The 16,695-nt window shown below is 36.5% G+C and overlaps 1 protein-coding gene across 7 annotated transcripts in view; it reads right to left on the reverse strand.

The window, feature by feature from the left end:
• Positions 1-16,695, reverse strand: part of LCORL (ligand dependent nuclear receptor corepressor like) — an 83,222-nt gene that overhangs the window by 41,999 nt on the left and 24,528 nt on the right. For all 7 annotated transcript variants that reach the window (XM_032107979.1, XM_032107975.1, XM_032107976.1 and 4 more), the window contains 3 exons: positions 15,219-15,284; positions 8,348-8,427; positions 8,000-8,129 (listed from right to left, as the gene is read on the reverse strand). In XM_032107979.1, the coding sequence (XP_031963870.1) occupies positions 8,000-8,129; positions 8,348-8,427; positions 15,219-15,284 (276 nt within the window). The remainder of the gene's footprint in view (positions 1-7,999; positions 8,130-8,347; positions 8,428-15,218; positions 15,285-16,695) is intronic.

Raw genomic sequence — 16,695 nt, forward strand, 5'->3', positions numbered from 1 at the left:
ATACTGTGTTTTCCCTTAAACTGGCAGTAATAGTAGCACTTACTTCACTATCCCACTCTCCCTTCTTTCCTTCAACTTTACACCTCTCCTATCACAAATATCCTTTTCAATATTTTAACCACTGCCCATGTTTGAGTTCCTAGGTAATGAGTGAAATAGTTTTCAATCAAGAAGGGACAGGGATTTAAAGCAAGTGTGAAAGTGATAAAGAAGAACTAGCTTTTAGGTAAGCCCTGATTCCCTGGAGGAAATACCAAAGGACACGGTTCGGTAGTTACTGGGATAATAAAGTTAATCTGAAACAGATAAAACAGATTATAAACTGAGTTTTGTTTTCATGGAAGTGAAGAAACTGAAAGGCCTGGGTTAGGTAGATGTTTGCATGCAAAGTGTACATTTCCGAATACGAAGTTTGGAGGATCACACAGCATATTTGCTCAAGCATTTTATGCCAATGAAGCTTTATCCATCTACTATCCAGAGAGTGACTGCCAGCACTGATCAAGAAATGCTGCTCAAGTTTAGGATGAATGTGCAGAAGATCGTCTGCTTGACTGTTTCAGGTCCATTTAAAACATATACCATTTGGAGAATTAATTTTCACCAACAGAACATTGCAAGGAATTACAAACCTGCACCTATGAGGTCTGCTCTCTATAGCACGACAGGGCAGCTGACTGATTGCCCAGATGCTTCCTGTCAAGACCTTTTGGTCAGCCTCTCAGCAGTGCTTGATGAGGTACAGTGAAGCTCCAACATTTGCAAGACATCTTGGCTTGAAGAGAACTTACCCAAAGACAGAACAAATCTGCTTATGGTTAAAGCTCTATCTTCCACCAATCTTTCAACTAGATCTCTATCAAAATATCTAAAATTGACAGGTGTTTCTCAAAGATAAAAGGTAAAATTCTAAGTATGAGATAAAATTCTAAATGATGGATAATACCTACACAGAGAAAGATCTTTCCCCACCATGTAACCTCCAGGCATAAGTATGCTCTGTTTATATTGCTATTTCCTGATTCCTAAATAATGAACCCAATAAATGTTCAACTGGAAGTTACTATCCTAGAGACACACTTAGAAGTAAAGAAAATAAATTCAACAACAGATATTGGAGCAGTAAGGCAATAGGTGTAAAGTACTAACGTATATGCAAAATACGAGAAAAGAACACGGGAAGTTAAGAGACGAAATTAAATAACTGAATTATCTAGGAACAAAAGTGTTTGCATGACAGGGAAATGGTAGTTCTAGACAATGAAATTTACTGATCAACAGTTAAGCTTAAAAAACCAAAAATTTGACTGCCTGTAATCAGAAACTCATACAAAATGAATTATACAAAGCATTATCAAGACTGAATATGTGGTCTGGAACGACCCTGCTTATATAGAGCAATTAGTCTCTTGCATGCACACAAGAAAAGCTTCTTTGACTACTTCTGGATAACAGGTGATTATCAGTGCAAATGGGAGAGTTATTTCACTTTCTGGTGTGATCTGTACCTTTAAGAAGCAAAAGACCAGAGAGTATAGGGGACCTACCATTAGCTGGAAAGCACAACAGCCTGGAACAGATTTCTCCTTATTAATCTCCATCCCTGCATCAATTTTTATAAAACTGCAAGACAAAACTAATTCAGAACTGTCAAGTTTCTACTGCCTTTCTATTCCGCTTTAGACTCTTCACATTGGTAACAGCCAAGCATATATTTCTTTTAGACACTTGGAGGAGAAGTCAGCTTCTCCATTAGGAGCAAAGTCACCTTTTGACCTAGTTAGAATAATAAAGGATTTATCTTTTTGTTCTTATAATATTTTCTTTAGTATTAGTTTAATTTTTTTGTAATAACTTCCAAATACTCCCTATGAAGAATAAATGCAGCAGAATTTCTCATATATTCAACTGCTACAGCTACTGTCAGTTTACAGATTTTAAGTTGATTTAATCTAAAAAGGTAATATAAGGGGGTGATGTGTGTGTATCTCAGAGCATATACACTGAAAGATGTGCTCCCAGGGTGCCTCTGAGGTGCTCTTGCTGCTAAATGCATATTCAATCTACAGGGTTAGACTCAGGTAATCTAAACTTATCTGCCATAAATGCAAATAGTGTTGCTATCACATTGACTGTTCTGTAATGTGAATCATTAACTGGCAAGTTGTGGTGGAAGTACCTTGGGAGGTCTGTAGTAAAACTGCTTGTTCAAAGTAGTCATCTATGAGGTCAAATTGGGTTTCTCTGGATTTTACCTAGTTAGGTAAGGAATACTTCCATGGATGGGAGACTCTACAACCTCTGGGTGCTTGTCCTCATTTTTCCTCACATTAAAAAGAACCTCTCATTTCAACTTGTTTGCAATCTGTCATTATCCTGCTATGCACCATTGTAAAGACTTTGACCCTGCCTTAAAATCATAAAGTATCCTGAGTTGGAAGGGACCCAACAAGGATCATCAAAGTCCAGCTCCTGGCCCTGCACAGGACAGCTCCAAGAGTCACACCATGAGCCAGATTATTGTCCAAATGCTTCTTGAACTCTGTCAGGCGTGGTGCTGTGCTGGTACTGTGACTTCCCTGGGGAGCCTGTTCCAGTGCCCAACAGAAGAACATTTTCCTAATATCCAGCCTAAACTTCCCCTGGCACAGCTTTGGGACTGAGGTTGACCTCAGGTCTTGTCACTGGTTACCACAGAGAAGAGATCAGAGCCTGCCCCTCCACTTCCCCTTACAAGAAAGTTGTAGACTGTACTGAGGTCTCCCCTCAGTCTCCTCTTCTCCTGAAAAAGGCAAGTGACTTCAGCCACTCCTTGTATGGCTTCCCCTTTAAAGCCCTTCACCATCTTTGTTGCCCTCCTTTGGATGCTCTCTAATAGTTTAACATCTTTCTTTTATTGTGGTGCCCAAAGCTGTCCCCAGCACTCGAGGTGAGGCTGCCCCACTGCAGAACAGAGCGGGACAATCCCCTCCCTTGCCCAGCTGGCAATGCTGTGCCTGATGCCCCCCCAGGACAAGGCTGGCCCTCCTGGCTCATGTTCAACTTTCCATTGACCAGGACCTGCAGGTCCCTTTCTGTGGTGCTGCTCCCCAGCATCTCATTGCCCAGTTTATTCCACCTGAACATGGAGAAGAACTTCACCCATCCTGTGATTCATAGTTGTAATTTTCCACTACACATGTGACATTTGTAATTAGTCATATAAAATCTTTAAATGCAATGAAACATATTTTAGGGCAATAAAGGTGTTAGATCTCTGAACTTAGTATCACTACCAAATAATTCTTAATTATTATCAGCAGATGGCACCAGATATACTTGGTATGACCTGAATAGGGTTTTTTTTCTAAGATGCTTTATTAGGAGTTGCGACTATAGCTACTTACAAAGTTTTAAATTTACATGCCTACATCTGTTTAAACTCCTATTTTTCACAGTTGATATAAAATATGAAGCAGCTGTATTTAGTCCAAGGATCACGTATGTATATGCATACTACTTCAAACCCAGTAGAACAGTCTCTAAAGATTTAGAATAAAAGTTAGCCCTAATGTTCCTCTAGTTTCTCTCAGATCACTGCAGACCTGATGTTATTAGGATAAAAGAAGGCTGAATTTGTATGATATAATTTGATTTTTTCTGCTTGTGATTGTCAAGGTAACAGTTTGAAGGCAAGAGAAGAGAGTAATAAACATCATGTAATCATGACTAATGGCAATGATTTAATTCAAAGCTCACATTTAGGATTAATACTTCCTCAGTTTATGTGCTGCACCAGTTTGCAACTATTCAAATCTGTACTATTAACTATTCTGCACATTAGGTGGGATCACTAGACTGCAAAGTCTATGGTGACAGATTTGATGGACAGTTCAGAGTTATACATGGATTTGGCAGGACAATGAATAAGAAGTTAAAGCTCCCAAAAGAGTATTCTGTAACAGTATCCCATTTATTGAAAACGAGTACTTTTTCATTAAAAAGCCAACCTAATGACTTAATTTCTCTTCTGACACAATACCAAAAGGCAGTGGAAAGCAGCAGGGAATCACAATCCCCTTTGCACCCTACAATCCTCTTGTGTGAGCAGCAGGACTAAGAACACCCGATTGCTTCTCAGTGTGTTTCATAAGCTCACTCCATCTCTCCCCTTTTGACAAAAAGGCCACATTTTCTTGTAACAACCCCGCCTCAATAGCCACCAAACTGTCCCAGAGATGCTCTTAGTTCTACTTGTAAGACCACTCGGGTCACTGTCAGATTACCAGCACATCAAAAATGGAATACAACTATTTATTCTGAGCTATGTATCATGACTAGTTCAGTTAACTTGACTGATCAACAAACAGAAGGAAAAAGGTTCACTCTTTTGTTGTCATAAACATTCTACCTCTTTTCTTCCTCTACTCAGGTTGCAATTTTCACTACTCTATATCCAGTCATATTTCTAAGAATCCTCGTAAATGTAGTTGAAATGATCAAGAAATTCAGAGTCAGTGAAGACAGTAACACTGGCAGGTCAACACAAAAAGTATGCTTTACCTCCTTAGGAAAGCAGCTGAAACCCCACTAAACATTCTTTATAGAAAAGCTGTCATAGCAGTTTACTGCACAAACTGTGTCAGAGCTCTCAGTGATTACAGAAAACCTTCCAGATTTTGAAAGGACGAATTAGATTTCTTAAAATTATTAATAAAAAGAAACTTCAGGTTGTGGATGAAGTGTGCACAACTCAAAACTACACCTCAGAAAGTAACACTTTTTTTAGTCTAAAATAATGTGTGCATGATTACATTGTCACAGGTTTCCTAAATGAAATATACATTGTCCAAGAAGCACAACTAGCTTATGACAGCTCTGCAACTGAAAGAAAACTACAAAAAGAACCGGTGAACTCAGAGTTAAATTCAGGTATATGGTATAATGTAAGAAAGCCATATTTATGAATGGAAATATTTTACTACATGACAGAGACGTCTAGAAATAGTAAAGAGCTTTAAAAAGCTTACAGGAAAATTACTTTGGGATAGCAAACATGGTACTGAAGATACTTGTCAGAGCAGCCCAGAGAAACTGGAAAGATTCAAGTAATCTCAAACATTTTTCCTGTAATTTTGTGCCTCAGTTCCTTAACTTCTACAAGAGCTTCTCATGCGTCAGTCTTCTCTTGGTGGATCACATCCTGAAGACAGAACCTGATTCACAACTAGGGGTTTTTTTGTTTTGTTTAAAGACATCACACTAATATTGCATGGAAAAATGAACTTCTAAGAACACACAATGTGGATTACTAGAAATAGAGAAAATTAATAGTCTGTGAACAAAATGTCTGACCAAGCATTTAAACAACTGTGGTTCTGCTATATAACAATGATCACGTCACATTCTATAATAATCATAGTAAAAAAAGACTTAATACGTATTTTTTAAAGCACACTGTGTTTTTCCCTTAACAAAACAGAACAGTTGAACTTCAGCATTATGTAAGTGGAAAAGCACCAAGTCTACTCTGCTTACACCACCGAAACGGTAAGGAGAGATGCCATACTTGAGAAGAAAGCATCTGGGTTTCAGCTACATTGTTTAGTGGCAACAATCAATGTCTTATGACAAGAAGGACTTCGGATTTGCTGACATGTCTGCTGAGCACAGGCCTTTCCCACAGACAACTGACTACCAAACTCATCTTTCACTAACACAGAATGAAGTTGGGTTCCTAACGGGAAGTCTTTGTTATTTACAGCATCACAAGGGTTTACCCATTTTGGCAGGAGTTCTACCATCTTCTATCCCAGATTCTACAGACAAATTGTCATACATCAATGTTTGAAGGCTGTATGCTCCAGACAACAATATATCATGGCTGCATGTTTCGAGATCATCTGAACTAGTTTCCTGACATTAAAAAAACCTCCAAACGCACAACCAAATCCCCTCAAACTAGTCTGCAAATTAAAAAAGCCAGAGTAAATAAAATAATAAAATAAAATAATGGGACCAACAAATGAACTCTCTAATTTGCTCACTAGTCTTAGATGTTGTCCATAGAGGCCTAAATTAGCTACAATAGTAAGAGAGTAGTTCATCTTGAGGAGTTTGCAATCCAAACAAGTGTTACTCTGTTTTAAAGAGCCAGCCAAGAATTCGACATTTTTCTGACAATGACAGCACATCTGGTTTAGGACCAGGTATAAGAACTACTCCTTAGCTAAACAATAACTGAAAATTTTTTTGATTCCTTTCTTTGTAAGTTTATACTTGCACTGAAAAACCTGCAAAAATCAGAAAGCAGACTTTAGATTTTCTTTGTAAAACTCTTCATCTTCCTCCTAAAATCCAAATCAGTTTCTTGAATACCTCATAAATTGGTTTCACATGCCCTTTACATTTTTTTTCCTTTTCACTTCCTGTAATTTGAACAGCTTTATAAAGACTCTGCTAAAACCTGAACTGAAGCAATACTCTTAGTAAATTCTTACCCAAGAATACAGAAGTACTTCAGAGAATCACAAAAAACCCTGGAAGTTTTGCTTTTCAATAGACAAAACCTCTTTAACCTAGCATTATTGATCTTGCAGATCAAACCTAAAGAAGGTGCTAAAAGCCAAATGTTCTTTGTGAAAAACTTCACTTAAAAGTCATTCACTCTACTAAGGTGAAGTCATGCCAAGTTTCACTTCTCCCATGACAGAAGTTCCTCTCAAGGAGTATCGAAAGAGATCATCTGCAGCAGGAGCATAAAGCAGGCAAACATTGAAAAACATTGTACACATCAAGACCAAGAAGAGATCTGACAAAGTAGAAATTTGAAGGAATTAAAATACCTGCCTAGGGAGATGCCATACAACTGGGCCTGTGATGAGAACATAGTAAGACTTTAAGAAGTAATGAAGTGCCAACTTCATTGGCCATTGTATTTCAAATGGAAAATAGCTGGTTTGAATGAAAGCCAAGAGTCCAAAGGATGGACTCAAAATGCTGTTGCATTCTATTTCAAGTTCTTTAAAATGAAAAAAAGCAAAATGTAGACAGAGCAGACACAAAGTCTGTACAGAAAAAGATTCTACACACCCCAGGTTCAAGGGCATAATAATCTCTCCTGCTACAGCAATGTAAAAGGGAGAAAACAAACTTTGCTTTTTTCTCTCACCTATGTGAAGGAAGAGAATGTGTCTGACTAACTCTTTGTTAAAAGCAAGAGAGAGCTGTCACCCTAGCCATACTCAGCTATTCTGACATCCACATACACCTACTAAACCCAAGAAAAAAATCAGTGAAAATTGTAGTTACTGCATTCACAGTAACTTCATTCACATTTCTTCATTCACATGAATTTAGGGAAGAAAATGAGTATTTCTGCTGCTGTTGACAGTGAGTAACCAAGTAACTTTCATGAACTAAGCTGACTTGTCACTCACTCATGTACTGCTGTATCTTGATGAGTGTCAAAGAACAAGAACAGTCAAAGAATTAATGAGCTACTAAATACTGTATTTTGACAAGAAGTTTTAACCTCTAACTTGGATGTATTTGAAGGAGCAGCTTTTGTGCAAGAAGATCCCAAATTCTATTTTGCATTCTGCAAAACACATTTTCTCACCTAAAATGTTTTTCCTGTAGAAAGCCAGAAGTGAGAATTTAGGAACAGAAAACGTTTAAATGCTTAAAATTCTAGAGAATGACACCTGAGGTTGGGATGAAAACAAAGTAGCAGCTCATGGTAAAAAGAAAAATCCGATACAATTTATGAACAGGGATTCAAAGGAGTGACACATAATGCATCAGGACAAAGAGGAATGGCAAGTAGGAAGAGTAGTACTTCATCTGGTGATTCAAGTAAGAAAAAGATTAAGGAAAACCAAAGGAATAGAAAAGAGAAACAGCAGAAACATCTATTTCAGTAGATAAATAAAAAAATACTTAATCAAAATTAACACTGAATAATTTGATTCTTCTAGGTTTTTTTGTTATATTTCATAATACAAAAGACTTTTATTACCTTTCTTTCGAAAGAGTGCATTTAGATAGTTTTCTGCTTGGCATTCAATCTTATCAGTGTTGGACTGGCCCTGAGATGACAGTTCCTCTGTAGGCGTTGACTGTGAAGAACCGAAAACTGATGCACGATCCTAGAAAACATATGAAGATCATAACATCTTTCAGAAGTTAGTCTGCTGGTAGTAAAATATACCATTAAATTATTGAATGGAATAGAACTACTAAAATCAAACTACCTTGAGTCAAAATGCAAAATTAACTTATTTGCAAAATTTAATTCTCTGATTCTTACTTTCATACCAAAAAATGAGTGTTGGGAAGTAACGCTTAATATAATGCTCATACTTACACTGGCTGTTTCTTTGTGTAAATTACAAAAGGAACATTTCTCATCCATAGACCAGTCAGTTAGCTCTTCTGGCTCACAGTCTTAAAGGAAGAAAAGAAAGCTAGATGTTTTAAACAAGCAAAAATGGATTTTGAGAACAAAATACACATCCTAAAATTCTCCTAAATAAATTCCATCAATAATATATGTATTTATTGGCACAATGCATTCAGTCGTATTCAATTCTTCAGATACTATCAAATTCTTGTCTGGCTTGTACAGCTCATCTTACAAATAGCAGAGAGTGCCTTTCTTGAAAGGTAAACTCAATGTAATGTAGTAATTAAACTGATTATCTGTCATAATTAGTGGAGGCACCTGAATACTGCAAAGAAAGCTATGAATTGTAGACATCATTCTTTTTAACTGAGGTGTGCAAACTTGTAGTAAACTAAGCTAAGAATTAGAATATGGACTCCTCATCATGTGAGCTACACACGTTGTACTTACAGTATTTTAATTGATTTGATATCATTCCTATAGGTAAATCCAAGCCTTACACTCACTTGTAGCACTTTATTTATCTAGAAAAGTGCTTTATATGTTTTATCAGAAAATGTACTTTGGTCTAGACGGAATGCAGGACTTAAACTTATATTGCCTATATAAATTCCAGTCTTCTACTGAATGGAGACACATCATCTACTTTCTTTAGACAACTTACTAAGCCTCATTTCAAAAATTAAGAGTTTTCAACCAATACCCTTCTCTTCATGAACACCATTTACTTTAACACTTTTCCCAAACCAACGGTGCTAATAGTTAAAACTAAGCTTCTAATTTTTTGTTTAAAATTGCACATGGCAACTTATTCCAGTTTACTTTTCTGGCAATATTATTCTTGTATCTATGAACAGAAACTGCTTAGGTATTTAGCACCTTGATGCATTTACAGAGACTAGCATTACCCCCTTTAAACTTCATTTTGTGGCTAATCTAGTCCACCTGGTTTTCCTCGTGAGATTCAGCTCCATCTCTTCTGCACAAGTCTCACTTGAACACCTGTTTCCTGAACATGGGGACCAAGACCTCACGATTATGTCTTTTACCTTTACACCAGACTTCCTTACACTGCAGGCAGTACTGTTCCTACAGTGTCCTAGTTATGCAGCAGCTGCAGTGTTTTGGCAGGTGAATGCAAACACGATTAACTACAACACCAAGGTCTTCTCCACCCTGTTCATTTCCAGTTCATGTGCTTACAACCTAAACAACTTTTTCACCCCGCATTATTAATTACTAGGTATGTTTCCTCCTTGTCTCTGTACCACTAAATTACAATCACAGTTCTGTTTAGGGCGGTTCTTGAGATTACCTGCTTTTAATAGCACATGATGGTAGCCAGATCTTGGCTGGCTGCCAACCCACCCCCCAACCCAGGGATGCCCTCATTCCCCTTCCTCAATAGGGCAGGGGTGAGGAAATAAGATGGCAGGGGAGAAAATAAGAAGGAGAAACTTGTGGGTCAAGATAAAAACAGGGAGATCACTTACCAATTACTGTCACAGGGAAGTCAGATTCAACTTGGGGAAAATAAATTTCATTTGGAGCCAATAAAAACAGATTTGCATAATAAGAAAGGGAAAACACTAAACCACCTTACCGCCCCTTCTTCCCAGGCTTCAGCTTCACTCCTTCATTCCTGACTTTCTACCTCCTCCCCCACCCCAAACAGTGCAAGGAGGATGGGAAACAGGCTGCCCTCAGCTCGTAAGAGTTCCTCTCTGCTACTTCCTCCTCTTTTCCCCTGGTTCCAGCTTGGGGTCCTTCCCATGGGCTACAGGCCTTCACAAACTGCTCCAGTGTTCTTCCCACAACTACAGCTCTTAATGAACAGCTCTAGTACGTGCCTTTTCCACAGGGCACAGTCCTTCAGGAAGGGACCACTCCACAAGAGCCGCAGCTCCTGCCAGAAAACCTGCTCCTGCATGGGCTCCTCTCTATATGCTGCAGCTCCTGACAGAGGCCTGCTCCAGTATGGGATCTCCATGGGCTGTAGCTTCCTTCAGGGCATCTCCACCTGCTCCAGTGGGTCCTCCATGGGCTGCAGTGTGGATATCTGTTCTGACATGGTCCTCCATGGGTTGCAGGTTCTACATGCTTCACCATGGTCCTCTCCATGAGCTGCAGGGGAATCTGCTCCAGTGACTGGAGCACCTCTCCCCTCTTCCTTCTCTGACCTTGCTGTCTGCAGGGTTGTTTCCCACTGCCCACTGTCCTCCACCCTTCTCCCACAACTGCTGAGCTTTTACTTCTTCTCAAAGATATTATTAAAAAGGCAAAATCAGAATAAAATGACTCTGAAAAATAAAGTCTTTTCAGTTGAGCACAAACAAAATGTAAGTAATTCCAGATAATTACTTGAACCTAGTTTACTCAGATCTAAAATACTAATTTAGAACAGAATTCTGTATTAATGTGTTATATGCTTTCAGGGATGCAAAACAGTAGTTTTTACAGGTTGGACAGCTGATGATCATGAACAGACATAGTATTTTTCTTGGCTGGACAGTAACAAGAGATAATGAGTCATTTTTGCTGAATTAATCTAGCTGTCCTAGCCTGTTAGAGCTATTCCTTTAAGATGTCCACAGCATAAAGACAACACTATTTCTTCATAACAAGTTCATTGTTTTCCTTGCAACCATGAAAAATTATTTATGAACCTTGGGATTCTACACCTAACTCTAAGACAGGTTTATGCTTTCAGAGAAATTCTTCTGCCTTGGAATCTTGAATTTCCACTGGTAAAAGTCAAACTAGAGAGCAATCCTTGTGTATTGCCAAAAAAGCAAACCTTGAGAAACATCAGCTCTACATAACACTAAGCCCTTTATTCAAAGTAGTACAAATCATGTACAACATATTAAGTCTGCCAGTGCGCTAAGCAAAACTGACATCAGATAGCAGACATATACAAGATATATCAAATGCCGGACAGCCAATAGTCTCAGGTCACCACCACAGGAAACATCCTGAGACCACTATTAAGTTTTTAACTACAGATAGGCAGCCATACTCTCAGAAAAGTCAGAGGCACAGACAGCACTTTAAGCAGAACAAACTTGCATCGGCTGCATTGAATTTAGGATGAATCTTCCCTCCCCATTTTATCTTGCTTGGGGGTCAGATGATGAAAGATTTGCAGACAACCTATAATGCTTGCCAGCCCATGAGAAAAAGTTGCTAAGACTGTGAAAACAGCATTTTAATATTAAACACAGTACAGATTATTATTATATTGACACCAAAACAATTTAGCACAAAGCTGTTAAATTTGTTTCCATCTTTTAAGAATAAAATGGTGAACTTGGACAAAAAAGAATTTTTATTCATTTAAGAGATTCAAATCTTTGTTTCCCCAAACCACTTTTCCCAAGAAGTAATGCTGAATTAAGTAAATTAATCTGTAGTACTGAACGGATTCCATGTTTCCATCTTACAATATTAAATAATTATCTAGTATATCTAAATACAAAATAGCTTAAAAAATTCAAGCCTTACTTTCCAGTATTTTCTGATAATAATAATAATAATTTTCTGATTATTATAATAATAATCCCAAAAGATTTTCCAGCTATTTATGACAATTTTGAACATATCACCCCCTTTCTTTTTATACAGCACTACAGCTTCCTAATAAGTACATTAAAACAGCTGAGGTGTTTACCAAGTACTTCCTATTTTTAATTTCATAAAAACTCCAGTTCTATTAGATTTGTGTTTCTAATATAATTTTTCACTACTATAAATACTTCAAAACAACATAAGGAAAAATAAAACCTTTCATCCTGTATAAAGAGGATCTTTTCCTGGAAAAAAAATTAATAATGAGAGCTGCTTTTCTCCAACAAGACAGCTTGTCCTCAGTGGTTAAGAGAATAAAACCCCAGGACATAATTCCCCCAAAAAGAAAGTACACACATACCACCTGATTGGAGGAAAAGCTTTTTAACAGTTTAGCTAACTATCCACAAGTAGAATGTAAAGAAAAACAATTTATATGTGAATCTACTTATACTCATTTTGAGCTAAGGCAAGGATTAGAAAGCCCTAAAGATTCATTGACATAAGAAGCCTCAGTTCAGAGCATGAACCAAGGTCAGATGCCAAGATACAGAACTTGACACCTTTGCAATCAGAAGCTGCAGAATCCAAGCAGTCAGGAAAACAAACTGGTGCTGAATAATGGTGAGAAGAACCATTTAAGCAAGTCCAAAATAAATCCTACACATACAAGAATTTCAAGATACAAAACAAAGGTTTACAGGGTATTTTTTTTGGAAAGTATAATGGTCTAGCAAAGCTGAAGTGTACCTTTTACCATTTAAATTTAAACTGTCATTACAAGTTATTATTCACTCAAGTAACTTTAAGAGAATACAATACCATAATTTAATCTACAGACCAAATACTATTTCAAGACAGGACTAAGGAGGAAATATATCAATCATGTTACATTTAATGCACATTATTGATTTTTTTTTTTCATGTCACAATAGATAAAACCAAGAACGCAAGAGAAAAAATGCTATTGTAGCTAAGCAGCATATATTTCAGCCAATTCTCACACATTTCTGCACAAGAAAGCCACATAATTTCTTGAGGTATGTTTGAGAAAACATACTCTTGCTGCTAATGAGCAATAATATTGCATGTTGACAGTATAAGTTTAGTGGTTATGATGAAGAAAATGAACAGCTTAAAAGATGCAGTAATTCAGGCACATTGCTTAGAGTCTAAGAACATGAGTTCTAATTCTACCAGCTATCTTTTAACTAAGGAAAATGATTTATTTTGTATCTTAGTTTCATTACCTGTAAAGTGAAAAGTGGCACTTATGACAGTGGAAAGATTTGTACAGATTTTACTTGAGAGTTCTGTACTAATCTTTACAACCAAATTCAGATTTCAAGTCAGAAATAGCCCTGTATACTATATTAATAATAAAGCTGACCTACACTGTGCCAGTATAAACAATTTCACATGGCATTATTGAAGTTACAGACACTATATCTATAAAAATGAACCAAAAATAGTAAGGTAAGGTGGGCATCCCAACCTACCACGCCATGTCTCTCTTCCATGGTTGGCTCCAGAACTAAAATCAATTTTATAGATGCGTCAAACATGGAAATAGGTTTTAATTGCACATTACTGACAAAAATTTTTAGAATTTGAAAAAAAAAAAAGCTCTGAAACTTTACATTTTAGATAAACACGAATTTAATTTGCAAGACAAAGTCACAAGGACATCAAATAGCAAAGATGTGCAAGCAATGGAAATATCAGATTTTAAATAGGTAAGAAATCTTCAACAACATAAGGCAAATAAGTTAAAAGTTAAAGTTAAAACTTTACCCATAAGATAGGCCAAATACCTGCACACATGAACTCTAAACAAGCAATATAAACTTTACTGTGTAGCATATCACGTTCCCTTAACTGTAGCACTTAGACTTTGGCCACCCCCTCATTAGCTCAGTACTTTCTGCCTCCTTACCCAAAAACAAAAGTAAAAAAAATAAAGAAAAAAGAAAATGTCAACTCTTTGATACAAAAAAAAAATAAAGCTTTAACCACTAATCAGTGTAAAGCCCAATACATACAACCTATTGGAATTATAACCTGGAAAAAAAAAAAAAAGAGGTACTGTAAACTTATAATAATATCCTGTTTCCTTTTCAAATGTGCTTATCACAGCAGATGGGAGTACTACTCATGAAAACAAGCTCTAATCCAACTGTACATATTTATTAAATGTTTTTATGTCTTATTAGTGGCATGCCTAGCTTGAGACATGAAAAAATATTCTGAAAACATCAGCATTTCAAGTTCCCCCCCTTCCCCATGAAAATACTGTCTTATGCATATGATACAAGCCAAGGAATTTGCACAATATAAAGGGGACAAAACCATAACCAAGTTAAAGCAATCACTCCAAAAGTATCCTAAACTAAAACATACAGTACATGCCACTCTACCCCACGTACTAGCACTAAATAAGTGATACACTTTCCAAATTACACTATCAGACAATGAATTGTAAAGACATGGGACAGAACATTTTGAAGGTTCAATAACAGAAAGAACATTTTCTTAAGACATAAAAAGAACTTGGGAAAACACTTCTTGCAACACTTCAAAGCAACAGCCCTCATGTTGGCAAAGACAGATATATCATTCCACACTTAACTAAGGACTTAGCTGTTATTGACAGCTATTCCAGCAAAACCAAACCCATTTGGGCTAATGTTAGGTCTTATAAGGTTAATGGAAAAGGTGTGTATATAGATATATACACACACACACACACACACTGACACACGCACTTAAATACAGCTATGACTTTATACATATATAAAGTATAATAAAAATAAAAAGCTTGGTTTATATATAATAAAGATGTAAAAAATATGAATATATAAAAAGCATAAACTTTCTTGACCACTACAAGACCAAACTAGCATCCACTACCTTCCTTCTACCAACTAATGTCAATAGGAAGCTGAGCAGCTTATCTTCCCTTTCGAAAAGATGCTCAAAAAGAAAGTAGGAGATGCACTATTCCGGAAGAGTAAGTATTTCTCATGAGAGCTTCACAGAAAAGCTTAGCTAATCCAAATTCCCCTGTATAGCAACAAAACCTAGGTATCATTTTACCTAGTGTTTTGCTTATGCACAGTATTGACAAGAAAATGAGTAAATGACCATTGGAAAGAAAAGCATTGGAAGATTTCCTTTTTCAAATTCAATACATACTTGAAACCACCTTTAGCTAGAAGAAAAACCAGTAAGTTAAGGTCATTGCACTAAAAGCTGGCTCATTTACCTTCAAATAAACTGAGGTCTCTTCGTAGCCTTGGTCCATAAAGCCCTTCTAAAATACTTTCAAAACCTGGAGACAAAAGAAACATTTAAAACAGTAAATCAAGTTTCTTGAAAGAAAGCAAATTCCAGAGAACTGGCAACCAGTATCCTCAAATTCTCAGGACAATTTCAAAAATTGTTACATTTATCAAACAAATATTTACTCATTCCACTATAGGACTACTCAGCAGCATTAGAAGATAAAAATAAGACAAGGCAACTGCCATCTGCCCACAATCAGCCTATTAAGCCATGCCCCAACAACCTCATTAGACTTAAAATAACTACCACAGAATCTTAAAGGTGGAAGGATTAGCCTCATTCATCTATGTAAGTGAACGAGTTCCTCTCTTAGCAGGAGAAACAAAGTCATGTACAGAGAGAGGAAAAAATAAAAATAAATGAAAACTTCAAGATCAGAAACTTCTCATTTAAGATCTCCTGAAACAACATAATCTGAGCAGGCTAATATTTCTACGAATAGAAAAAAGCAAGCTTCTTTTGTTTCTGATACCATGACAGTGCTCCCTAGTCCTCTGTATCCGTACAAAAACGTTTTAAAACTAAGGATTAGATAAATCCAATTATTTTACAGATTTACCAGCTAGTCTGTTTAGGTATTTGGTAAAAATCACATATTTCAATACGGCAGATGAGACACAGAGCAAATAAAAGGATTGAAAAATAAATAAATAAATAAATAAATTTTTAAAAAACCCCAAACCCACAAAAAAATGCATGACAACTGATGAAATATGGTAAGAATTTACAGCACCAATATAACAGAAGTTTTGTTCAATATAGAAACAGCTTCCAAGTTCCCCCCTTTCTCCTTTCAAATAATAAGCTTACTTGAAAATAAGAGGATAATTCAAAGCAGCATTTGAAGGTTCTCATTCTTTATACTAAAGGCCTGTCTGTAGCTATTTTGCTAGACCAGAACTTTGCAAGACTATTTTATCATCACACCACAAAAAAGATACCAAAATCTTCAGGAAACAACTGCCATCAACAAAGAACATTCAGAATCACAAAATTTGCTCATCATGTGATGTCTTTTAAGACAACACAACATCCTGTTCTCTCACCAAAGACTGTATCTACTTTTTGGTTTAGATTGTATGTGTACTAGTATAAGGAAGAATAAATACGTACCATATTTAAAGCAGACAAGGGAAGCTATCTTAACACATAGGAGCTGTTTAGTTTGACAGGTCAGTTTTTTTATAATTTGCATTGCAAAGTAATTTTAGTATATGGACTATATTGCGAATCAATTATAATCTCGACAAATCTGCTATTTTAACTATAAATGGATTTATACCTTTATATCTTGAGCTATACGGATTTTATCTTCCACTTTTCTTTGTAATAAATATAGTATTATGAGACGACACAAATTAAATGACAAAAGCACTGTCCTCTCACAAATAGATATA

Source organism: Corvus moneduloides, chromosome 5, assembly GCF_009650955.1.
Source record: "Corvus moneduloides isolate bCorMon1 chromosome 5, bCorMon1.pri, whole genome shotgun sequence".
NCBI classification, from domain to species: domain Eukaryota; kingdom Metazoa; phylum Chordata; class Aves; order Passeriformes; family Corvidae; genus Corvus; species Corvus moneduloides.